Below are 26,507 nucleotides of genomic sequence, written 5' to 3'. Positions count from 1 at the left end.
ACAGAAGTGTAGAGCTTACTGTAACATTTAGGGATCCCCCCCCCCCCCCCCCCCAATTCTTCATAAATCTTGATTGCTGGGCAAGATCACAAAAGCTTTGCATTCAACTTCTGCATTTGTAGAGACATACTTCTGAATATTGCATCCGGTTCCAGAATTTCAGAAAACACTGGTGACAAACATAGTTCTGGGTATGAGGAGAAGGATTTAGAAGCTCTGGTGTGATGAGGAAGAATACATGATCTGTGGGAATGGGGTACAAACTAGCAATGGTGAGGTTGGGGGGTATTCTAGAAATCTTATAGGTGGTGGGGATCTCTGAAAGAGCATGGAGTGGCAGATTAGAATCAGAAGGCAAAATGCAAGCAATGATCTCGGCCTCTCAAGATGATGTTCAATTCATAGTTACATATGTGTTCTCAGTCCTACTCTTGTTATACTCTATGCTGCCTTAGTTAACTTCATTTTCCTGAGATGTTAATAGCTTCATTCATATTCTGCTTTTTAGAAATTATGGAAAAAAAAAAAAAGAAAAATCCCTCTTAAAAATCCTTGTTCAGTGTTTTCATTATTTTCCTACCTCATTCTGCAGTTTGTCCTTTTCATTAAGGTCAGACCTAGTTCCCAGTTTTTCCCTTTTTCTTGAGAGATGGGAGCAGAAGTTTATATTCCATTGTTCTCCCTAACTGCACTAAACTCGTCCTTGCTTCCTTGAGAGATTTGTTGGAGGCAGGGACTCCATTGCTGACTTCTTAATCTTTGTCTTTTTCTGAACATTAGCTGTCTTCTAACAGTCTGTTAACTGACCTATTTTGCTGTAGAATTTCTAGTCTAGTTCTAGTTCACAAGCTCCTCTCTCTGCTACAACTGCCCTAGTCTACCAATCTTCTTTTCATGCTTGTTTGTGCTTTTTCATGCCCTAGTGTTTATATCTGTCTCTTGCTCAGCCCTTTAGCTTTTGTGGTTTGCTTACTCCCATCTCCACTCCTTTCCTCAGGTTTTTTTTCAGGACTGATTTCATGTGTGTTTATTTGCTCACATTAGTCAGGTTTCCTAAGATCATGTCAAGTGTTCGTAGCCAAAGCTAGTAAGGTTTCAGAATACACTGCTACTAACAACTTCATCTGTCTAGTTTCCGATATGCTAAGCACTGTGCTCTTTCCTATGCTGGTGGTTCTTCTTTCTTCCTTTTCTGTTTTTGGTTTATTAGCTTCCTGTTCCACACCTCCAGTCCCTTCAATTTTAAACAAAGTAATGAAAAAGTATACTTGCTCCCCTTCTTGTCCTGCACTTTGGTGTATCTTCTACTTATCTTTAGTTGATTATCCTTGAGCTTGCTTGTTCTTTTTTATTTCTATCCACAAGGACATGCTTACTACCTAAATTGCTTTTTCTCTTTTCCTCACAATGAGATACTTTCATTTTTTTTCTTTTCTTTTTTTTTTCCCCTTCCTTCCTTGTTTGCTGCTTGCGCCTAATGCTCTAACTTGTGCTTTTAGCTTAGGATGATGAAATTCTTCCTTGGAGTTCGTACAGTCACCCATTCCCTTTAATCTCATCTGTGGGTCCGCAGCTAGATGAAGCCCATCCTTATTGACTTATGTATAGTCTGTCCTCCACGCTGGAGCAATTTGTGCGTTTCTGGAGTATTGGTGTCTTTAGTCATGTCAAAGCTCAAGTTAGTAGCTGTTTTGGTACCATTTAACAGTAATTTCTGGTGCAGATATGCAAAGCCTGGAGAAGCTGCTCAAAGATGCTATTGTGCATGGGCAACCTCGTACACGGAGGCCCTGGAAAAAAATTCTTATCTTGGTGGAAGGAATATACAGGTACAAACTATTCTTTGTATTCCTAAGACCCTCCACATGAGATCTAGCTGCTTGGTATTTGGGTTCCTTTGCCAAATCAAACTATGAATATTGTCACTTCATAGTTATTTCATTAATATCATCTGCGAATTAAATTGAGCTATGTATGTCTCACATCCTGGACTTTCTGTTGCTAGTACTGTAGCTGCACCTGATATTATCACAGTGCTTCCCACATCCTGATTAGATTGTAGAAATTAAGTAATCTAAACTGATTATTTACATCGGAGCTGAGGTCTTAAATTGCTTGTCCATTCCATTCTTTCTGTGCTCACTGGGTGATGCTAGTGTGAATGGAATTGCGCAAATTGAATGTTTTTGCTGAGAGTGAGTAGGAACATGTAGTAGGCTTAGCTGTGTTAGGCATTTAAATCATAGTGACTTTCAGCACAAAATGGGGCATTTTTGGAGTGTCTAGTCAGTTCTTAAACTTAAAAACAACAGGTAAGTAGATGTCAGATCAGAATACTGACAATAGGGTGGAAGTAAAAATGAGAATTAATTTATAAAATTGTCACTGAACACGTTTCTTTGCCTTAACTTACTGTTGCTGCTACTATTTAGTCCGTATGTCAGCATCTCAGAGATGTTAAACAGGTAGAAAGTAGAGATCTGGGCCCCAGGTGCGAGGAGGAGTTATCTTTCATCTCTCTGCAGAACACAATGTGTCTAGCAAATTTTACGTGTTCATAATTACTGAAAGAGTGAAGAAAAGAAAGCTTGGTGACTTTAGGCTCTACAAGGAGGCCCCAACCATTAAATCAACTTACACTGAATTTCTATTTCTCAACAGTATGGAGGGATCCATAGTCCGTTTGCCTGAAGTGATTGCCCTTAAGAAGAAGTACAAATCCTATCTGTACCTTGATGAGGCTCATAGTATAGGTGCCCTGGGTCCCAGTGGCCGGGGTGTAGTGGAGTATTTTGGACTCAGTCCTGAAGATGTGGATGTTATGATGGGAACATTCACCAAAAGCTTTGGAGCTGCTGGAGGATACATTGGGGGCAAGAAGGTAAAAAGCTGGGAATCTCATGGCTGTTTCAGGCTGGTGGTGGAGTCCTTCACTAAGCATTTCAAAGTTGATCTATTTCTCAAGTACCCTGATTGTCCATTTGTTTCATAATTTTACATACTATCTAGTACAGTGACAGTCTGTGCAATGCAGAAGAGTCTAGTCTAGTAAAATACCTCATAATTGTATAGCTCTCACATGGTCAGCGATGATCTCAGTTTGCAGAATGTACAGTAGTGGTGTAATAATCTTTTTAGGAACTGCTATGAGCCAGGAAGGCAGGGATTTCTTAATGTTGCTTTTAATGAGACTTGCAGGAAAAATGCCAAAAGCTGAAGGTTTTTCAGCCTGTTTGGAGGAAAATCCCCTTCTTAGGTTAGTCTGGTAGAATTGATTCCCTCTGGACTCGAACAGTTTGCTTTCTAAAAAGACACTTCTTGACTCTTTGGGTTTTGTTTTTGGTGTTTGGTTTTTTTTTTGGCTACTGACTCTCTTCCATTGGAAAGTATTGCTAGAAAGCATTACCCTTGCCAAACCCCTCCTTTTGGGAGGGATGGTGTAGACAATTGCATGTGTCCCCTTTCTCATATCTTCAAATGTATCTCATAGATCAGGCTTTTAAGCTTTATTTGAGAGTAAAGTTTTACCATTTTCCTACCAGGACAATTTTTTTAGATACTAATAGTGACAATTACTTCATCCCATCCAAATGGAGATGGGACTTGCAGATGTTCCTCTTTGGGAGTTTACTACAGTTGGATTAAAATTACTCTGGCATCTTCCCCAGAAGAAAGCACCGTATTAATCTTTTTCCAAAGGTAGTGAGCTAGTGGGATTAACTCCCTTGGCATAAGGTGAAGCAGCTAAGAGTCCTTCACAACTGTGTTTTAGCTACTGTTTGAGGGACTGCTTCAGAGGTAAGAGGCCTTCAATCGTCTTAGTTTATTTCGAGGTCCCTTTACAACTTCCTTTCATTTAACTCTGACTCCAGGCAGACAGCAACATAAAATTGAACCCTTCCATATATTTCTATAATATGTTCCCAGCTTGTGCTGTCTACAGGGCCATCATTATTAATTTTATGGTAGCAGAAGACAGAATCTGTCCTGGCATTCATACTGGTCTTTATAATATTTTGCTGGAGTGGTCTGGGTATTTGAGAGTGGTTTTGTTACAGTTAACAAGCAGCAGCCTAGACCTATGGTGTGTCGGTCCTTTGTTCCTGTATGACCTGCTTTTGCCCTGTAACAAATGTAGCAGGTGTATTTAACTGGGAAATGCAGGAGGGGTAGGCTGAGGTTCTTGCACTCTTAAAGTACACCTGTTGCTTTATTTATATTGTGCTGATAAATGGGAGAAAATATTTTGTGACCTATTCCCCTGTTTTGTGACTTTTGTGGGGAAACAATTATATTGAGCATGATACATGAACACCTATGGATCCTACTCCCCACTATATCATTTGTTTTGTACTCCCGTTGTTACAATAAACACTTTTGAAGCACAGTGTGTGCACAGCTTGAGTAATGCAAACACCTTATTGCAATCCAATGCTTGGTGTTAGCTAACCAAGTCTGTCGTAGGCATTTGTCTTTGATCAACACACGTTCTTGCCCTGCGACATAATTATGGGTTGTCACGTCCCTACTGTTCGCTTTTCAACTGTTTATTACTTGTACCGTAAAATCAATCCTTGAGATACCTGTTCTCTTCCAGGACATTCTGAAAGAGGTTTCTTGTGGTGGCCTGTTTTATTGTGTGATTAAGACACAACAATAAAGCATTTCTCTGAGTGCTGGGAAGGCAATGTCTGATGCCTTTTGTGTTTTGCTAGGAACTGATTGATTACCTCAGGACATACTCTCACAGTGCTGTGTATGCAACATCACTGTCACCTCCTGTTGTGGAGCAAATCATCACCTCCATGAAGTGCATTATGGGTGAAGATGGTACAACTGTTGGTGAGTCTTTCTAACAGTAAGCATGTGGAAGGGGGAAGCCAAACAGAGCCTCTTTATCATTTTGACAGATAAATCATTCAGTGGACACATTTGTAATTATCTGTTAGTACATGTAGACTTGGCATTTCGGGACCAATAAACCGATTTACTATCCTACTTGGCAGATCAGCCTAGTAACAGCATAAGGAATTTCCAGCTAGAGGTAAGTCATCTTAGTCTTATCTAAGACACAGTCTTGTCTTGTATTGATTTTTGTTCTGTGTCTAGCTTTTCTAGCCTCCTTCTTTCTCTTCCCCATTGTCTGTCCTTTGTTATTTGCCCCAGTTTTTAGATTGCTTTCTGAGTATTTTGTTGTGTATCTCTTAGTCTTGTGTGCTGGTTACTGCAGGGGCAATGCTTTTGATTTTCATCTCTAGTATAATTTGGTGTTTGCACCTCAGTTAAAGTAAATACGGGAATGTTTCTGAAATCCCTTTTTACTTAGGGAGCTAGAGGTAGTTTTCAAGATCAGTAGACTTAATGCACCAGGAGAAGTTCAGCATATTCATCTTTATTGTCTTAGTTTTCCTTTTTCATTACAAAAGTAAGAAAGGGGAAATCTGTACTAGTCTTGATGCATTCCAAGTCAAAACCACAAATTCTTGTGCCTCATTTGCTTAGTAGGTAGCAGCTTCCTTCAGTTACAGCATGAAGTAAATAGCTTGCACTTGTGATGTGTAACCTGCCTTGAAACTGAAATGGTACAGCACTTTGCATGTAGGATACTTTTCCCTCTTCACAGGTAATTAAAAAGTTGTGAACAGCTCACACAGGATGACAGTGTAGTTTGCTGAGGATCTGTCAGTGCGTTCAGAGGCTCTTAGAATTCAAACTGCAGAATATATTCAGTTATGGGAGTTTCAGGCATCTGGCCACGAGGTGGTGGTGTATACTGAAGAACTGTATTTGCTTTTGAACATAGGTCATCTGACCAACTAACCTGACAGATAACTCCTACAGTGAAAAAGCTCGCTGGAGAAATGACTTAAGAATTTTTCTGTTATAACAGGTTTGATTTCGTTTGCTTACATTATCTGAGAACAGAGTTAAGTGCCAGCAATTGGTGTTGGTCGTTGATCAATAGAGGAATCATCACTGAGGCAAGTACAGCCAAGCAGCAGCCTGTATCTGTGCTAGCACTGAGTGCTTCCGAGTGGTCCATGTGAGATACCTGTACCAGCCAAGAGTTGTCCCCAGTACTGCTCTCGGGAACAGATGTTAACCGAGCTTCAAACTACGTGAAAAGTTGTGCAAAAGGGATGGGTCTTGCTGTCCTCTTAAAGGTGACAGTTTGAGCTCTTTCTAGCTGATGACTTGCCAACAGTCTGTGGTCTGCTCAGGCGTTGCTCGTTTTGGGTTTCTTCCAGTATCTGTTTTGCTTAATGAAGTGGGAAGTAAGGAATGTGTAAGTGATTTCTGTTTGCAGTATTCAAACTAAGGCATTTTCACCCCTTTCTGAGGCTACAGTGTGATATTTGTTCAAGCCAGGAGAATGGAAGCAACTTCCACTCCGACCGTTCTCCTGCAATTATGCCAGCAAGATCTATCAGAGCTGAAAGGTGAACCAGATCAGGAACCAGTTTGGCAAAAAAATAAACTCAAAAGGCCTTTTTTGTTGTCTAAAATGCATGTCAGGCTACATCCTGCTAATTTGGTGCTAAGGAGTACCAGAACTCCTAGCCACTCTTTCTGTTGAGAAAAGAAGTGGTTTCGGCGTTTGAAAGCAGTGTCATTTCAAAGAAGCCTCCATACGTCTGATTTCTATACAAACTGTAGTGCTTTTCGGAAGTGCTGGATATAACAGCTGGATAGCCAAAGTCCTGTCCGCTCATACTCAGAAAGGATTTCTCACCGAAAGGTCTCATGGAAGCGTTACTGGCTTTCTAAGCATCTAAATCAGCCTTCAGCTAGGATAAGCACCTCATAGGATGATCTCTGCGTGAAAGTGCTTCTCTGTTCATTTTCTGCACAGTGCTGTTTGCCAGTCATGCATTTTTTTTAATTGCCTTAAGGCTTTAGAGATACTATTACTTTGCAGGCATTTTCTGTGGATGAAGTTGGCAAAAGTTCAATTGGGTGAACTGAGCAGCTGCTTAGTGATAGCATGACAAAGTTTTTTCCTTGTTTTAAGGGCTTTGGCTGAAAAACTTTTGTTTGGATTCTGTGAAATTACAGGTGGGGCTCTGGAAGACCACTGCCTGCAGTTGGCTTGACTATGAGTAAATGTGTAGAAGAGTGGTGCTGGTAAAAGTTGTTAACTGTGGAAGACAAGTAGAGAAATAGTGTTGAACTGGGTCACTGGTAAGCACCTCTGAATTGACTGTGTATTACAAAAATTCCCCTGCTTTTAAATTAGTCAAGCTGAACTAATAGATGAAGGAAAACTGAGATAGAGTAATGGTTTTACAAGGGCACAGGCGTTGGAGCTGGAATCAGAACAGTAGACAGCTATCTCCCAACCCCGTTTTTTGGGCCGCAGCTAAATAAATGGTTTCTTGAAAAGAGCCTTTGCGTCTTGTTTGTCTGCCTGCTTCTGTTCACCACACACTATTTGTAAAAGTTGCTGTCCTCCATGGCATCAAACCTTTGTGGAAATTGTGATGTCAGATTGAGATGGTCTGTAGCTGAGGAATAAGTAGTAGGAAGCAATTAGGTTTTGAGGATGTAAGGGGGTTTTGTGTATTATTTTGCAAGAATAAGTTAATTCTCTCCTCTTATACTTCAGGTTATTTCTAAATCTAATGAAACATTTGGAGGCTCTAAACTTACAATATAAGGTGTTGTAGTTACTAAAACTTTACATAACTAAAAAAAGTAAATATCTCCTTTTGGATCTTTCCAGCAACCTGCCAGTGACTAAACAGGATATTAGTAGGAGGCAGCAGAGACAAAATACAGATGCTATGAAAAGCTGAATGGCTGCTAATAGAGAACATAAGATGGATGGCATGCAAATGTGCTGCCTGAATTGGGACTAGTTTTTTGTGTCTTGATTTCTGTTCAAACTAATCTGTTAATTCTCTGTACTGTTTATGCACGTAAGTGACTAGCAAGCCTCAATCTCTCTGAAGACAGTTATGGGAATATAATTATTTACGAATAAAAGTATATTACTTGCTCCATCCAGACTGCAAAAAACCACTCCAACAGCCAAAGCGATGGCAGAACCATGTTTTGGGTTCTTAGTAGTGGTGCTTCCAGTACTGCTTCTGAAACTCCTCTACGTTATTAGCTCAATGCTGTAAGTCTGTCCTATTTTACTGTGCGTTACTTGTCTTGCACGTAATTGGCTAGAAGGCCATCATGTGGTCTTAAACAAAACATACTTGATTTGTGGTCACTTTGAGAATTTCTTCAAAGAACAATCCTCCTCAAGAGCGTTGAACATCTTGAGCACATAAAATGTCTTCAGAGAACTCCAGTGACAATGTACATGGGTATCTCACATATCATCACATTTGGCTTTGATATATAGTAGAGCAAGGTGAGTAGGAGAGATGGAGAAGGCTGCTTTCTGCAAAAGCAAATTTTTGGAGCTGATTTTCTAATTCAGAGTTACTGTGGGTGAAATCATTAATGAGCAAGTGTTGCAGATGCTTGTCAGCTGTTCAGTGGATGCTGCTCTTTCTGTTCAGCCACAAAGATGAATGAACTTCAGATAGTTTTGTAGATAAAGGGGCTTTTTAAAACAATAATAATAAAAACACACAGTAAGCAGACTTTTTGGGGTCATAGTATACACAAAGATGACAAATTGATTCCTGGAATGGAGTTCTGGAAACTTGTAGGGTAGAGCCTCTTGATTCTTGCTGTTCATGTGGTGTTTGGGTTATTTAAATTGACTGTAGGAAAAATGAGACAGCTTGGTGCTTGTCCTGGTAACTGAGACTTCATTGGGATTTATGATATTAAGTATTTAATCTGTCTCGGTGAATTTTTCAGCGTCAATGGTTTGGTTTGAGTTGAAAGCTGGATGTTTTGCCATTACAATCTCACTAGGGCTGTGAATCCAGTTGGCTTCTTTCTGCCATTTACATAACAGCCAGTGATACATCTTGTGCAACTGGAGTTTTGTTAGCACTGTTGGTGTTCAGGACCCAGCCTCTTTGTTGCCCTGATAACATTGCTGGGGGCAAGTGGAAGAAAATCATAAAGTAACGTGACTGACATGTGGGCAAATCAAAACATGCAAGGTGAAACCAGTCTAGGAACTGGTTAACCTCCTTCAGAGATGAAACTTAGTTTGCTCTCCTGTGTATTAAAAACTGAAGGTGAGCCTTAAATCCAGGAGTGTTTTAAGTTTGAAACAAAGCCGGCAGTGTTAATGGCTTGTAAAAGAGGGGAACTACTTCCTTCCATGGACATTAACTCAATAATAGTAATTATATATGTTGATGTTTATAACAAGTTTACTGTCTTCCATCTCAGTTTCAGGAGGCAAATATCCCACACCCAATCACAGTGCCATACATAACACATATAGAATAAGTTGTGGATAGACCTTGCCCAAGATGGCACTTAAATTTTGAATGAACATTGTTTTGAGCATTGTATAGAAACCAAGGATTGTTATCGTACATAGCTCTAATGTCACAAGCAGTGGAGGCAGCAGTTGCATAGGCCATCCCAGCTGCTAAACTATTGGAAATGAATAACTAACCTTTGAAGGCTAGTCAGTTAGCTGCACATAGTTTGACTGGTATTTGTCTCATCTGAGCACCTCAGTTGTGAAGAGCTAGTAGTTGATTACATCTAGTCACAGGAAACCTTAAAAAAAAAAAAGTATTTCTAGTCTTGCCAATGCTGTGTGCAACAAATTTGAGTGAGTTAAATCAGAAAAGGTAGTTAAACCAATTATAGCCAAAGGGAATAAGAATGTACAGCTGTGTTGGCGGAGAACTGAGCCTAACTGCTTTTGAGAAGACAGGACCATTGCTATACTGTTAATATGCACAGGGAGAAGCATGCTGGAAACAAAACTAAGCCTGGTCTGCTTAAATTCTAGGGGAGAAAAGACTGCAATTAGTATTTTAACCTCCATGTGGTTAATCAGGCCCTCAAGTGAAGATATCACCTCAGTAGTGCAATCAGCTGCCTAATCAGTAGGTTTCTTCAAGTTGGATGTTTTATAAAATTCCCTTTTTCTTTCCAAAGACAAGCCAGAAGTATATGTAAGTATAAAGTGTAAGCAGTAATGAAGGAATAGCCCATGTTACATCACTTGGAATTGAATTTTAAGTAGCTTATAGTATATTTATAAATGAAGCTTGTACCTTGCCATTGTTAGCAGTAGATCCACAAATGGAAGCAGTGGCTGCTGTTGTACTCAAAAGGGGAAATAAATACTCCTTGTGCAGGCTGAGGTTGAAAACATTCAATTAGCATTAAAATTGGTTAATTTGAATTTCCTCCAATAATGCACTTGTTAATGAGGTGTTAAATTATCACCTTGGGAACCCAGGGACCAGTCAAAACTAATTTGAGCAAAGTGAAAACTTTTTTTGTTGCTGCCCTTGAGAATCTCAAGCTGAGCTGGGAAACTGTTGGAAAAACAAATACTCTGGGGGTCATAAAGAGAGTTTCCTGCTTCTCTCCAGGGGACTAACAGTTTTAAACATCACTCTCTGTATTTGTGCTTCCAGCTGGGGATCTTTTAAATCCAGCTTGTTGCTGCACCCCTACCTCCCTCCCACAGAGCATGGCAAGCCTCCAGAAAAATTGCTTTAACCTGGGCTGGGTAGGAGAAATCTTTAAGCCTTTGGTGTTTTGAAGAGGGTTTACAGACATTAGCAGAGCTGTACCCTTTGTGTTGTGCATTGGAATGTGAGAATTCTTCAATGCCTCTTCTTTTGGACTTTAATCAACATTGTGGTGTTTGTGCAAGAGCTCATAAACCTTTATAACTGTACACCTGCTTTGTTCTCATAATATTCTGGTTCTTGCTATTTCTGTTCAGGTGTGAGCTGTCATCCTATATCTTCACAGCCTAAACACTGATCTGTCATAGCAGAAATACAACTAGGAATGTGGCTGCTTTGAAGTAATTTCATTTTTCACTGCATTTGATTTAAAACGTGTGGCTCGCTTTTTACTCTCAATAGCACTTGAGGTGCCACATTTCTACAGAATGCTGGTGTGCTGCTCATACAGGGAAAGGAGACAATACTGGGTAGCAGCTCACTAGCATATATTGTTAGCAATAGTGTGACTAAAATGCTTGTAAGTCAGTATGAATGTTAAAGTAAAGCATTTGAACAGGAGTAGTCACAAATGAGGTGATGTGCACTGTCTTTGGGTTAGTGTGAAATAGAGTTCACGGTTCCTGGTGTGACACATGATTTACTAGAGCAGAGTTTTTTGAAAATACCTGAATGACCCACATAAGCACCACTTCCTATCATCAGCCCTGGCAACTGCAGCAATTTTCTACATGCAAAAATTAATACTAGTATTACAATAGTGTCTGCAGTGTACAGATACATGGCAAAATTTCATTCTATGAAGTGCATATAATGTAAATGTTTCTAGCTTCTTTGGAAACAAGTAATAGTCTGTAACTGAGGCCCTTTCTGTGGGCTATGTGCAGGTGTATTGGGCTATGTGGGACTCACAGACCAGTTGAACTACTGTCCTTGCCTACTTTAGTGGGTTCTGATGTAAAATCTGGTTGGCACCAGCTCAACTCATGCCATTTCACATCAGTGCAGTTGATCTACCACAAATTCCCAAATGTGGACAATCTTGACAATCTACAATGTGTACTTTAGTCCTACTAGTGTGCAGATGTTTGCTAATGTCCCAGAATTAATAAACTTCCTTAGATAGTACAGATGTAATCTTTGAAGGAAGAAGCTGTCTGGAAAACCTGCATGTCAGTTGATGTGTTTTGAGAGCATATGGCCAGTGGAGAGATTTGAGATTAATTTAAATGAGATTGTGTAGGTTCTGTTGCAGTCTAGCTTCAGCAGTGGGGTTTAGTTCAAGACAAATTGGCTTGTCAAGAACAGGGTAAATCAACCTGTAGAGCTTCTTGCTGCCATGGGTAAGCTTCTGTTAATGCTCAGGTTATTGCCTAATTGTTGTGTGGTGGAAAAGTTGTGGTTACAAGACTGTCTGCATGGGGGAAAATGTATTACAGAGTATGCATGCTTCTCAAGTTCATGTTGGCTAGCAGCTCCTAAGATTTCTTAACTGTCTGTCTATGGACACTGGCATTTGGGGGGGGGGGGGGGAGCCAGTAAAATACTTCTGAAGCTTCTTAAGACTTTCAGGCTTGCCTTCCAACTGGTTGGCTTAATATTGCATTGCATAAATGTGTTGTCAAACTCAGGCCCTAAATGGCCAGTGGAGAACTCATTTGCCCTGCAACTAGCATCTCCAGAACTAAGTACTCTGTGCAAACAGATGTGGTACTCTTACAAAACAACTGCCTGTACCAAGAGCTGGAAGCAGAATGTTTAATACCTCCAATCTTTACTGAAAATAGCTTGTCTTTTCTAGGGTTATTGCTGTATTCCTGACAAGTAACTTTTTGTTCAGGACCTGGCATTGTAGAGACAATTGTGGGTTTTATATGCACAACTTTGATCTTTCCAGGATCCTTGGAAAATAGAGCCATGCAGGAAAAACAGGTCTATAAAAGTTACAGCAAAGACAAGGCCTCCAGGGTTTGGGCCTTTTCAGGCACAAAACCTACTCTTCTACCTCACTGCAGTTCCAGGTGGCAGGCTACCAGGAGCTCCTTGCCAAACAACTTACTAGCATGGGAAAGCTCAACACCTTGTTGAAATTATTGCAGAGTTTTAGGGTAAATCTGAGAGCACACTGGAAAAGGACAAGTATGGCTGCTATAACAGATGTACCAGCAGATGTGGGTAGCTCTGACATGGAAGCAAATTTGCAGGCTATAGCTTTTATCATGAGATTAACCTCTTAGCTATAAGCATCTTTGATGTCAAAGGAGAAACTTGAGATGTTGTACAGGATCTCTTATGGGAATGGATCAAGGTCTTCACAAAAAGATGTATGAAGACTGCGTTCTGTGAAAGATTCAGGTGCTACCTTCTCAGTGACTTCATAGATAAACTTCCTATTTAAAAAAGCAAACAAACAAAACCAGCTCCTCCAGAGTGGAAATTCTTAATTTTAGGACACATTAGTAAAGAGCACATACATACTTGCAGCATCCTGTCTCTCCCAGTGCTCCTTGTGTTAGGCAGGTGAAATCTCTAGCAATATTGGGAGGTATATGAAAGTCATGTTGAGGGACAAAAAGACCTTTGGAAACTACTGTGCTCCATTCCATAAGGTCCCATTTAGTACCACTGAGGAAAAGTAGGTATTTAGGACTATTCTGTTCACTTTCTTCATCCCTTAAGGGATCCTTCTACCAAGAGACTGTTAGTAGAAGGTAGTCTGTCTGCCAGGTAAGTGCTAACACAAAGATGAAGTACTTCTCATAGTACCATACAGTATCACTTACTAGTCAAAGCTTACTTCCGTGTAGGTTCTCATTATTATCTCAAGCTCCTGGAGCCTGTTTCATAGTGCTCCTGGCATTGTTTCTTTATGGAGCTGATTTCTGTTCAGTTTGGCCAGAAGATGGTACTCCAGTGTTTATGGCTGCCATCTCCCAAAGAAGTCTGCCAAAGGGTAGGACAGTCAAACACATCCCACCCCTCAGCCTTGCTCGCTATCCAGGTAAGAGAACGGATGCCCTAGCTCTATTTGTCTCTTTTTAGACTAAGCGGATTACTAGCTATTTCTAACCAAAGGTGGACACTTTATAGCTGGCTGGTATCTCTTCCACTGCATATCAAGCCTTGCTGTGCTAGAACTTGAGCATTAGTCTAACTGCTTCACGAACAATGCTGTTAGAAACTTTTTAAGGTGTTGGCATGGAGTGTGACCAATCAACTGACTTTTGCTAAATACTGTTTCTTGCACTTATACACTTCCTTCTGATTTTGTAGTTAAGAGCAGCACTTCAGTGGCTGATGCAGCTGTAGGGAATGAGGGAGAAGATTGTTGCTAGTCATCTGCAGTTAATCTGCACTGTTTCTTATGGCTACCTCATTGCCTGTGATTTCTGTGACATACAAATGCCTCTATTTGGCTGAACTGGCTTTGAGTTTCAGAAGAACAGATTAAGGCCTGTGGATGTTGTATAACCTCATGCTTCTATACTGGTTTGACGTGAAATTCAAAAAACTATGTAGTTAAAAAAAAAATATCTAATTTTTATGACCAGCTGACGAGGGATTCACAGGGAAGCTAGTATCTGAAAGAGCAGTTAGCAGAGTTGCTGAGTAACTGCTCCAAAGTTGAGTACTTTGATATCTTGTCCAGTCTATGAATTGCAGCACATGCTCCTAAGAGATGCTCCTAATGGCAAGATAAATATACAGACAGACTAAATGTTTATACTGTTGATAAATAATAACTGTTCCGTAAAACTGCACAAACTATACACCACTACGAGTATTTCCCTGAAGACCATTCTTGTATTTGAGAATTTAAGATGGGGGAAAAGTTGCTTCACTTTTTTTTCTGGACACAGCAGAGCTTAATTCTTCTTTTCCAAGTTTGATTTTGTGAGGTGTTTCCTGGAGTTGTCAAAGGTAGCTCTTGCACAGGTAAAAATGTCTTGGATCCTCTGATTTATAAAGATTTCCACTCTGCACATGTAGCTAGAGATGTTTCCACAGATAGGGTTGTTATGAAGGAGGGTTTTTTAAGTCAAAACTGCGTTCAGGATTGTATGTCTCTTGCTGTTAAATCTCAGCAAAGAAAACAGTCCTTGGTGGCTGCTTGGTACAGAGAATGCTTACTATGCGCCTCTGCTCCTACACTGTTACACAAAACAAAAAGTCTTTGAGTAATTCATTTGTTCATTTTGCATTGTCACTGCATCTCTTCTTGTTTTTTCATTTTCTCAAGTATTACAAAGTCTTAGCTCAACAGAACCACCTGAGATGCCCCTAGTATCAGCAGTGGTCATACTGCTTACAGAGGAGAAAAGTATGTTTGAAAGATGGGAGGTACTGAAATTATTTGCAAAAGGAACAGTTTGGGTTAAACTTGTAACTGGATAGATAGGTAGATAGACGAGCTACTTCAGTGACCTGTGTAACTCCTTCCTAGTGTAAAGTTGTAATTATCTTCTAGAAGCTTCACACAGGTGTGCCTGGAATCGCAAAGTTAATGTGCTGAATGGTGGCTAGCTCTTTCAGATGAAGCAACATTTGCAGTTTTTGTCCTGCAGTTCTTGAAAAGGTCAGAAGTTGATGAACAACTGATTTCTGTCCCAGCATTAAGGAGGCACTGTGAGGAATGGATCTAAGAGGGGAAGCAGATAGATCAGCAGCTGCTGAGAGGCAGGAGATTAGGGGGGAGAAATGTATAGATAAAAAATGCTTTTTCATATGTAAATCAACATACATAGGAAACTGCAGACCTTGCAAATCATAATCAGTCTTACTTCCGTGTAATTATAAATCCTCCAGTGCATTTCCAGACAAATTTCAGACTATTACAGTGGGTAACTGAATTATTTATTTTAAAAAACCCAAAACAAACAAACAAAAAAACCAACCAGAAACACACAAACACAAAATCAAGCTGCAAATAAAGACTAGCACTTTTAAAGTTTAGAAATTGGGTTTGAATGCCTTTGCAATGACTATACTTCAATGTAATTAAAAATCATCCTTAAGCATTAGTTATTAGTTATCCTTGCCTTAGTTATGACTTTATGTAACAGGTTTTGTGTAATTCAGGCATGGAAAACTGGTTAAAGATGATAAATAATTCACCTGTAGTGGTATCATTGTAAGTTTAGGTATGTACATTCCCTATGGAAAATTTTACTTTTTCATACCTTTCCAAACTTGGACTGAAGTAATATTCATTTTCACAGTCCTGAGGTTATTGGAACATCTGGAGTTAACATTTAGTGATTTTTAATTCAAACCATAGGAGTGGGGTTTTTCCAGAGTACATCTAGTATGAAAAATACATTAAATATACATGAAAATTGCAGCTGTCAGTTTAAAAAAAACAAACCAAAACAACTTGTGAACTAGTTATTTCACTGCTGATCTGTTAACAGAGGGCATTCAGTGACACAGGTATGGCTGTCAGACTCTTCATCCTTCCTAATCCTGAGCTTTTGCTATAGCCTGCTTTGCATGCACTCGTTTTTATTGGATTTTAATCCTGTTAATTTTTATAATACCTCATACTTGTACCTTCTTCCTTCACCATGTTTTGAGAGAAAGTAGGCCAGTTTGAAGTAGAGGAAGGCTACACGGCCATTGTTTTGTTATGGGATTTTCTCCATCAGGAAGAAGGTAGTAGCTTCTAGCTTGTTGATTGTGGAGACTGTGCCCTAATATATTGGTTGAGTCCATGGATTTTGGTATATAGTTAACTTAGAAATTTTAGTGCCAAGGGAAACCTTTGGAAGGTGCTATGTAGATAGAAAAATATTCCCCTACAAGTGTTTGTCTTGTCTTCAAGATGAATTCTTTTGACAATTCATCACGAAGTGAACGATTTGCATAACAGTGTCTTCATGGAAGCTCTGGAGATACCTGGTAAACTGGGGGAATTACACTGTGTTCTGGGAAGCATGTCTGTAGGATCCAGGGGGTTTGATAGTTCTGTTGTAATGGTATTTATTGGAGTGGTGGGAGAAACTACTGCTGCTCAGGCACAGTCTTAGATCCATGGGGTGGTGTACGTAAGATTGCTTAAGTTCTGGGTTTTTATGTATTCAGTGAGATTGAAGGGTTGTTTGAAGGCTCATATGGGGGACTTCGGGAACATTTTTCATGGCAAGATTTTTCCTAATACAGGTTGTAAATGTTCAATGACTTCCCTTCAGATTTGAGGGTAGTCTAATGTGGCTATGAGGGCTGTACAATCCATACACATTTGTTTTTTCCATAGTAGTAATGTCTTGTGGAGTGTTTCAAGTGCCTTTTTCTTTAAAGTGTTGTCTGTGTAGATCAGACCTATTAAACTTGAGCATTGTGCTTTTTCTTGGAAAAGCTGGTGTGCACTACAGCTTTTTTGTATTCCAGGAAAAGAAATGTGGCTTACTACACTATTTCTAGGGGTCTATATATGTAGAGAACATCTATGCCATATAATGTAGGGTGAACTCCAGTCTAACAGCAGCAGCATGGCAGAACTTGTGCTAATGATATATAACAGTACAATAGATGCTATGTTATTTGTTTTATCTCTTTTGAGGTGGACAGCTTCAGAAGAGATTTTATGCTACCGCTGTAAAAGAACTTTGGAGAAGGAAGGAGTTTTTACAATGCTGGCATTTCTGTTCTTCTCATGCTTAAGCTAAAGCTGAATTCATGTTTTATACTGACTATATCCTTCCTTTTTGGCTATAGCTGTCTTAAAATGTGGAAGTGGGCTGATTTGCTGTTCTTAGGGCAGATGTTCAGCTGGAGGTGATAATCTATCTGGTTCTGTAAAGTATTTTATATCTGTGTGATCTTTTACAATTAGTAAATGCAGCTAGTAATGCTAGCTGAAACCAGGTGACTATAAGTTATTTGTAATACTGCCTAGTTGAAACATATGAAGAGGCCATATCCTTGATCATCTTCTCTTGTACTACAAAGGCAAAGAGCATTTCTCTACCCTCTTGTGTTGCTGTTTAAAATCCCAAGGAACAGTTAGCTTTGATGCTGGCTTCCATTGTAGAAAAACAGTCTGCACAAAGCAGATGGAAAATGTAGTTCACGCTCTTTGTTGCTATGTTCTAAAGCTACTGAACTGTCTCCATGGAAGTAGATTATAAACATCCTTTATATAATATGCTTTGTCAAAGCTTGCACATTCCTTAGTTTGTAAAGAAATGTGGTGTTTGTATGTGTTCCTGATGTGTTTTTCTCTCTGTGGCTTCAGTCTGCTATAAAGGCCTGCCAACCTATTTGTGTTGTACAAAGGTTTGAGTCTGTTTCCTTCTGTCTCTGTTTCACTGATGCTTTGTCTTATTCTTGAGATTTTAAGAGTAAAGGTGTGCTCTTTAAGATCCAATGTCCAAGGTATCATAATAAAAAGAAAACAGAAGTTTTAAAATGCTTGCTTTTCTCTAAAATTCCATTAACTTGGCAAGTTAAGTCTTAATTGAAACTGTATAAAGTTTTTTTTCATGTTTTTGACTTCTTCGTGGTAGAGACACCATAACTAGTTCAGGAGAATAGTGTGACCAGCACAGATTTCTTTTCCCTTTCTTCTCAGCAAGGCACAAGAATAGCTGTCAAACAGAATATGTACAGCTGTCTTTGCAATGATTATGAATGTTATCATGACTGCACCTTTGTGATAATACACAATTTGTATGAGCTAATGTGTAAGTAGTGTTAATACCAATCCCACAAATCCTCCCAGCAATTGATATGCAGAGTTAGATAATACCTGTACCCAGGGAACACAAACTTAATTTCTTTGTTCTGGAGGCATAGTCCTAATCTCATTCTTTAAAATTACTAATTCATCTGAACCAATGCTTTTTACATTCAATGTGAAAATAAAGATGACCGTAAATCATAATTGTTAGGATGCAGTGAATTTCAGCCATGTGACAGCAGCGTAACCAAATACAGTGAACAAGGTATAAACAAACATGAACAGCTAAACATAAAAACTAAACAATCATAAAAAAGTATTGCTCTTGTGAATTATATTTCAGAAATTGCTTTCCAGATTCCCCTGGGGGTGGGGGGAGGAAATTACTTGTTGCAGGCAATACTCCTGTTCTCAGCAAATCCTTCAGCTAGTGTCAGAGTGAAGTTGAGCTGGTAGTGTGCTTTTGTTCTTAGTTTCTCTCATAGGACAGTTATTTGGTCCTGTCTGTATAGCTATTCTATTAAGCTATGATACTCTAGAGAGAACTTAAGTTGCTTTCAGTAGACATTCAGCCTCTGGAAAAGTTCTCTGTGGAAAAATACTGTGGTGGCTTGTGGGTTTGGAGTTAGGGTGCCCTTCTGGATCTCTTCATAAGCCTAGTCTCTCACTGCAGCATTGTTATACAGGGCTTGGAACATATCAGAGGAGATAAGTATAATGTGACCATGAAATGGAGTCATTGTTCCTGTGCAATCCTTTGCATATGAAATAATTTTGTGTTCAGTCAGTCTTACTGATTTTTAGATACATAGGCGCATGCTCTCACTTTCTTGCTCTTTTTTTAATGGTAAAATAGAGTTCATGGATAATTTTTTATCAGCTCTACCAGACCAGGCATTATCTTGAATTCTACTTGAAATGGTAAGGGCTTGTGTGTTTCTGACAGCCATTCACAGGAGGCAATGGTTTGGTTTGGTTTGTTGTGGGGGTGTTTTTGCCTTGGACAAGATCCATTATTTGCCAAAGACATCAAATCGTCCTACTTCTGTCTAGGTAGATTTCCTATGAAGAGTCACACTGAACACAAATGGAGAGCATAGGATCTTTTGTTCTCCATTATGCAAACTTTAGAGACAGTTGTTATTTCTGCAGTGTCTGACTTGGGTCTGGTATACCGTTGTAGTTAATACTGGCAAAAAAAAATTAAGAGCATATTACCAGCTAAATGTAATTTTAGTAGTCATTGAGGAATCTGATGATACCGGCAACCAGCAGTCTCTTTTAAGACTTTCCTGAGTCTTAAAAACGCAGGTTTCTGTAATACACAGTGCATTTTCAGTATGCAGAGAAATGGCAAGAGACTGTATTACACTTTGCCATCTCTTGAAACTGAATTCTAGGAATAAATTACAAGCTGTTGGCATTATGTTTGAGGACATGGTTCTCTTTTACATGGTTAACTAAAATAGATTATTTATGCAATATGGATCTACTATTTGGTAATTTCTGTATCTTTAAAATCAGGAGGCTGCTGACAATAAACAATGTGAGCAATTCATTTTAGTTTGTATGCTGTCTTACATAAGATAACAGCCTGTGTAAGTGTGAATGGGAATTGTGGTTAGCTTTCTAAATAGAAGAGCTATATAGGTTTTGGGGTTTTTTTGTTTGTTTGTTTTTTGCTTTTTGTTTTTTTTTTCCCAATGCTAACTGATTAGTAATTCAGACTTCTGCAAAGCAATGCTTGCCTCATGACAGTTTTTGTATGTTAGGCTTAAAGAAAACACTGATATGCAAAGTCTGTTTCACAGCAGTCCTTGAACATTGTCTGTAACCACAAGTTTTTTGGCAGCCCAGGTGTTTCCAGGTTTTGTGAGAAGAATCAGTCCAGCAGAACTTTTTGCAGAGGCAGATCTAAGGGGATGTATGTCCTGCTGAATACTCCTTCCCTCTTCTCCACGTACTGCTTGTGCAGACTTCAAAGACTGCTTGAGGTCAGCAAATAATTTCCTCTAATTATCACACAGGGAGTCTGAGATGTTAATGGCTCCATATCCCTGTTGTATGTCACTTTTTTTTTATCTATACAAAGGGCAGCTTTTAAAATCAGAAAGGGAAAAGGCACTGCAGCTCAAGTGTTAAACCTTGTGAAGGTTACTGCTTCAAACCCAATGGTTCTTAAGATCTTCTTTTAAAGGCTGACAAATGTAAACACATGCATTTTGCTGAATTGCTCACAGCCAGATTAGGCTGTTGGTATCCTTTTAGGTGAGAACTCCTGAGGACTGTATGGTGCTTTATAGAACAAAGAAGTGGTCCGATGAAAACGAAAAAGCTCTAGGTTCAGAGGGCCAATAATCTCTTAGACAACCTGAGAGCGAATGTGTGGGAGGGGGTACTGTTATGGGCAATGCATCAACTGATGGACCGCACATAAGGGCACAAAAATGCATACACTTCAGTGACAAATATGTGGCATGTCTCAAATGCCAGACTTGCATAGGAATTATCCTGGTATTAAGACAGCTGAAATGCTTCCATATTAAATTACAATTAATCCTGTCTTTTGGATGTACCGAAGAGTTGCGTGTTGCTCCTCTTGTGGAGCAATATTTTAAACGAGAGAGATTTGAAAGAATACATTGACTATTTCCAAGGATGAGCTATTGGCTGTATTTTTATCACAATGCTGAAAATACCTGGTATTTTTAAAAATGTTAATTGGTGTACCCATGATGTTGCATGCCAGTTGAGCCTTTAAAAATCTGTATTCACCAGAACTTAACTGAAGTTCACTTTACAAAGGTCAACAAAATTGACTGTTGGTGCCTTGTGTGGTTTTTGTAAGTTTTTTTTATTTTCCCTTCCCCTTTGTTTCATTTAATTACATCTCAATGCAGATACCAATCCATCTGTGGGGCAAGAGGGACTAAGGTGTTTCAATTAATAAAATAGGTTAATTCAGTTGTTGGCTTTAGAAAATTCAGATTAATTAGAAAATCTAAAACACAAACTAGAAGGAAGAGTCATAGTAAAACCTACAGCAAAACTGTTTCAGATATGTTTGTCCTTAGAGTTGTATTACATTATTTGATATGGTGTTAATTAGAAACTGATACCACTTCTTCAGTTGCTTACTGCAGGAGGTTGATCAAGAGGAAGGTTCTGAACATGCTACAGTCTGGTTCTGCCCTGGTGTAAGTGCTGACAAAATTAGCAGCTGATCATCTGTGCTGTGGTGTAGCCTATGTTCTTTGGTTTCATTTTTCCAAGTACCATGCATCAGTTAATATTGGTAGTTCTGAATTTATTTTCTTCGTGTAAGGACAAATGGCTTCAGTTGCCTTTAGCTTAATTGATTGTATTGACTGGTTCCTGACAACGCAATATGTACTCAATTTTCACTACTTTCTCATTAAAGTAGCTTTAATAGCAGTGGCAATGCTAATGCTTCATAGGTGGTGGGGGTCTCAAAAAAGATGCTTTTGTAGTATACTCTGTGTGTAATACAGCAGAGTTGGAGACAACAATATTGTACAAAGCAAGAACAGTAGAGGTGGTTTCTTATCAAGATGAGACTAATTGGCATGTGTTGGAAAACAACCAAAGGTGTCTACCTTGTAAAGGACATTGCACTTTCTCTTGCGTGCACCTTTGCACAATCAGTGTGAATTGCCACACACCTGTGTCTGTGGGCTTTGGAAAAGCCTACAAAATCTCCACTGAAGGTTACTGCATAGCTGCAAGAAATGCTCAAACTCTGAAAAGAGTTTTAAGTGTTAGTAAAAACAGATCTGTATCTGTCTCTGTGGAAGCTTGTTACTTGCTGTCTCCATTGTGTTATGTCCCCACTGCATGTACTCATTAAGAAAGAACACAAGAGATTTTTCCAGTGATGTTTATGAAGTTCTGGCGGGGATGGACCCCAATACCTGAGGTAAGAGCCACCCTTACTTGTTCATACAGAGGAGACAACTTATTCTTTCCCTGTGAAGCTTTTTGTTCATGCACATAACTGTGCTTCTTATGAGGACCGAGAGATCTTGTGCTTTATCTTTACCCTTTTTTTATTAGTTGTGATCTTCTGGGTGGTAAGCCATCAGCTACTGACTGCAGCTCCTGGAGGTGATGAGCAGAAATGTACGTCAGTTGAGATTTGTGCAAAATTTTAAATGCTGTTCAATTGTTGTGGGGTTTTTATCTCTTCTATCATGCTTTGCCCGAATATCTCTTTCTTCTAAGGCTGTAAATCACATGTAAAATATAATAGAATCTGAGTAGCATCCTTTAGGCAACTGCTGCATGAAGAAAAGAATGTGCTGATTTGATCTTAGTTAGAGGGTCAGTCAAGAGTAAACTGGGCTAAGACATCTTTTTGTTACCATCTTGGAACTAAAACTACATTAACATTTCCATTCTATTCTGTTACGTGTAATTCCTGGAAATAGTCATACTCGGGCTTGCAGCTCACCTTTAATTTCCCAGGCTTGATAGTTATTCTAGCTTTTCAAGACGAACAAAAAGTTCTGCTGTTGTGAAAAGAGGATGTGTTTCTTAGCCACTTCATTAAATGTGCACTGTTGAAAGAAGAGGAAGCTGAAAGTCAAAATTTGGCTCGGAAGTAGACTCAGAAAATGCTTTGAGTGTTCAAATAATTACTGCTTTTTATTTGGCAGAGTTTGAAGCTCCAGGGGAAATTTAGTATGTGGTGAAATTCATCCAGTCTCTTGCATTGCTCAAAGTGAAGGTACCATTTGGTTGTACTGTAACTTGTTTAATTACACTGCAAGGTCCAGTTCTCTGAATTACTCCAGTATAATTGGGATGTGTTTCCAGATGTCAGAGGAATGTCAGCCTAGTGGTGTTTTGGTCTGGAAGAGATGACTTTCCATTCTTCTTTAGCTTTGTTTACTAGCTAACCTTTAATTCTCTGGGTTTCACAACCGTTTACCTACTAGTCTTCCTCCCAGAATAAATGTTGCTACTCCTGCTTTTGAGATGCAAAAATGCAGAGCCAGAAAAGGTGCATACTAGAGTAGTGAAGATCTACCATAGTTTACTTAAAAGGCCTAGGACATAGGTGGCATTTTAATGCAGTACAGCTACTTTCCCTGTAAAACTTGTGATGGAAAAAGTCTATGCAAAAAGCTTTTAAAGAAGATTCAAAATGTCTTTTTTTTTTTTAATTGTGTATCATCAATGTCCTCTCTGAGAGACTTATGCTATGTTTTTAACAAATGGTCTCCTTCACTTCTGTGAGTCTAATGAATCTTGGAGCTGCACAGTGGGAGTCTGACAGACTGGAAGTTGCATTAAACAGCTTTGGGTTTTTATTGAAAACATTGTCCTTGGTTCAAAGGGAAGGTAATTATTCTGCCCTGGAATGATAGCAGCCCCTCCTTTATTGACAGCACACCATCTGGTTGTGATAAATTACATGGCCCTGGCAAGGCTGCAGCTTTTTGGTAGCAATGGATGACTTAGACGCTTCATGTCCAGATTGGTAGAAAATAAGACCATATATATTGTTTATGGAAATGACATGCTTCCCTGTTACTGGTCACAAAGCTTTTGCTTCTTTTTATGTCCATTAGATGTACAATTTCAAAGGAAAATTTCAGAAAGCAAGATAGTGCATGGGATTTTTCAGGAGCTAATTCTTGCTGCAAGTTCAATTCCACTAATCTGTTGAGGGAGAGCTTGAAAAAGTGATGATAGAAATCTTGAGTATTTTGGGTGTAATTGGCACCATTTATTGTACTTTACCACCCAAGGACTGTTACTGTTATTGTCACCTAGTAGTGAGAACAGTGCAGATTATTAAAGGGTTTTTTCCTCAAGGAGTAGTTGTTCTTAAACTTGTTGGTTGCTGTAGCTTCAGGGAGGTGGGTTCCTTTTCAGAAAACTTGCCAAGTAGTCAGTTTGCATCTATAAAGTTCAGAGTGGTATTAGGTAGTTTGCTAGCTAATTGGTCCTCCTGGCAACTACTTCTTTTTCTTGCTGTCCCAGCCAAAGTATTACTACTTCTTCTAACCTGCCTAATTATGATATACATTCAGGCTCAGTTCTGTGCTCTGACAAAAAAAAAATTTGAGCCAATGATGATTGTTAAACAGAAATGTCCGCAAGAGTCTTGGAGAGGAGAGACAGCTTTTGTTCTCATAATATCTAAATTATAACTCCACTCTAAGACAAGTTTAAATGCTTGCAAGTAGAACATACTGAATATGACTTACTGTAGTGTCTGATTTGTTGAGAATGTTGGCTGGTCTCTGCTTCCAGATTTTCTTTTATTTCAGAACGTGATTCTAAATTCTCTTGCCACACATTACTGCTTTTGCTTTAGAAGTTTTCTCAATTTGTTGTTTTTATTTGCTTTAAAAAAATAATCACAGCAACACCATGATGAAGCTTATTCTTGCCAAGTTCTTTTGATACCTTTTGTGAGGCTAATTGCTGCAGAGGGAAGTGTCATCAACTAACTCTGCAAAGCATTTTAGTCTGTCTTACTTGGGCAGAGGTAGCAGTAATATCACTCATTACTAGTTCTTACTTTCCTACCACTTCTATTTTTAGAGCTGGAGTCCTTGCAGTTATATTTGCACAGTGTGGCATGAATAACATTTATCTTAGATTTAGATGTAAAGAGAAAATGCTTTGAACCTGGCTTTGCTATGCTTGTTATTTCTGTGGCTAGGCAGTTCAGACATTCATGTGGGGATTGGCCACAGGTTAAAATAACTCTGAAGCCATGTTGAGTTGTTACTAAAATTCAGTCAAGCATTTTCTGTATAATGAGCAAAGTGCCCTGGCAAGTTTGACTCACACTTTGGCTGCCAGGGTACATAGGAAGTGGATGTATATTATTGTGGGGTTTGGCAGCTTGCGCCTTCACCTTTTGCGAGCAAAATACCTCAGCAGCTTCAAGCCTTTTAGGCTAGATGCCCTATATCTTTTATGTGCGGCATGTTGATGAGCAAAAGTTGCAAAGTGCTCATTATTAGTAGTATCTCAAACTGATAGATGTGAAATTTCATCCTCTATTGTGGGAGGCAGCTAAAAGTACAAGGTAGAACTGAATTAATGTGGGTAATTTTAGCTGTCTTCTGCATCTGGTAAATGATGACTTTTTGATAATTTTAGGATGTATCAAAGAGGGAAGGAGTTTCTGAAAACTGAAGCTGTGAGGGTGGTCAGACATCGGAACAGGCTGTCCATAGAGGTTGTGGAGTCTCCATCTGTGGAGACAGTCAAAACCCACTGGACACGGTTCTGGGCAACCTGCTCTAGCTGACTCTGCTTGAGCAGACGGATTGGACTGGCTGATTTTGAGACATCTCTTCCAACCTAAAGGAGTTTTTGAAATGTGAAAGTGGTACCTCCCACAGCAGTAACACCCTGTTTTCAGCATTTTGGGACATTTTGTATTTTTACACAGAGAATAATAAACTGTAGAGCTTCTTTTACATTCCACAAATGCCTTTTTCAGTGCTGTTAGACCACAGGGAAAAAAGGTGCAGAGTGGATGTTTCCAGAGTCATTGTCTGTGCAAGATGCATCCTAGAATGACCTCATTGCACTGACAGTTCTTAACGATATCAGTTCCTGCTGCTTCGTAACTGATTTTATATCTGTTTGCTTGTGTGCCTTTCCAACCTGTGGTCAGGGAAGCTGGTGTGTCCTCTGATGAGATTCCTTCTGATGGTCTTTGACAAGCCAATACAACGTGACAGTAGCCATTCTACTAGACCTGGGCTGGCGAGGATAATTCTGGCGCCTCATTTCTTGGGCAGACTGTAGGTATATTACATACTCCCAGATCTGATTGTTGGAGATTAAGAATTTAGGAGTTGGTCATCAAAGCATTGGGAACCTCTGTCTGGAGTTGAATGATGCTCATGTCTAGAAGACCTCTGTTACGCTTATAAAGGATGGGCTAATTGGTAAGCAGGCAAGATTCAAGGGGACATTCTTGTCTTGCTAAGGCTGTTTTGTGCCAGGTACAAGCTGTTACATGTCCCTAGCTCAGCAGTTCTGGAGTAGCTGTTTGGTTACTGTCTTTCAAATCTACCTATTGGCTAGAAAGGTTTCTTGCATCTGCCTTGGCCACTCATGTCTTTGAGATGCCATTCTTTACATTCAGTTATCCTGTAGCCCTGAAGTACCAAAGCAGTCCAATAAAGGTGTTTCCCCTAGTAAAAAAAGCTTGTTCCCTAAGGCAAGTTCCAACTTTCATTCCTACTGCACTT

General features: G+C 39.3%; 1 protein-coding gene across 2 annotated transcripts in view; it reads left to right on the top strand.

The window, feature by feature from the left end:
- SPTLC2 (serine palmitoyltransferase long chain base subunit 2) overlaps nt 1-26,507 on the top strand; it is an 88,574-nt gene that overhangs the window by 35,591 nt on the left and 26,476 nt on the right. For both annotated transcript variants that reach the window (XR_012042938.1, XM_072863914.1), the window contains exons 7-9: nt 1,724-1,829; nt 2,662-2,881; nt 4,716-4,842. Coding sequence is in view for 1 of the 2 variants with exons in the window: in XM_072863914.1 (XP_072720015.1) it covers nt 1,724-1,829; nt 2,662-2,881; nt 4,716-4,842 (453 nt within the window). In the remaining variant the exon portion in view is untranslated. The remainder of the gene's footprint in view (nt 1-1,723; nt 1,830-2,661; nt 2,882-4,715; nt 4,843-26,507) is intronic.

Source organism: Ciconia boyciana, chromosome 6 (genome assembly GCF_034638445.1).
Source record: "Ciconia boyciana chromosome 6, ASM3463844v1, whole genome shotgun sequence".
NCBI lineage: Eukaryota > Metazoa > Chordata > Aves > Ciconiiformes > Ciconiidae > Ciconia > Ciconia boyciana.
Note: the sequence above shows the minus strand (reverse complement) of the source record. Positions and strands in the feature narration are given on the sequence as shown.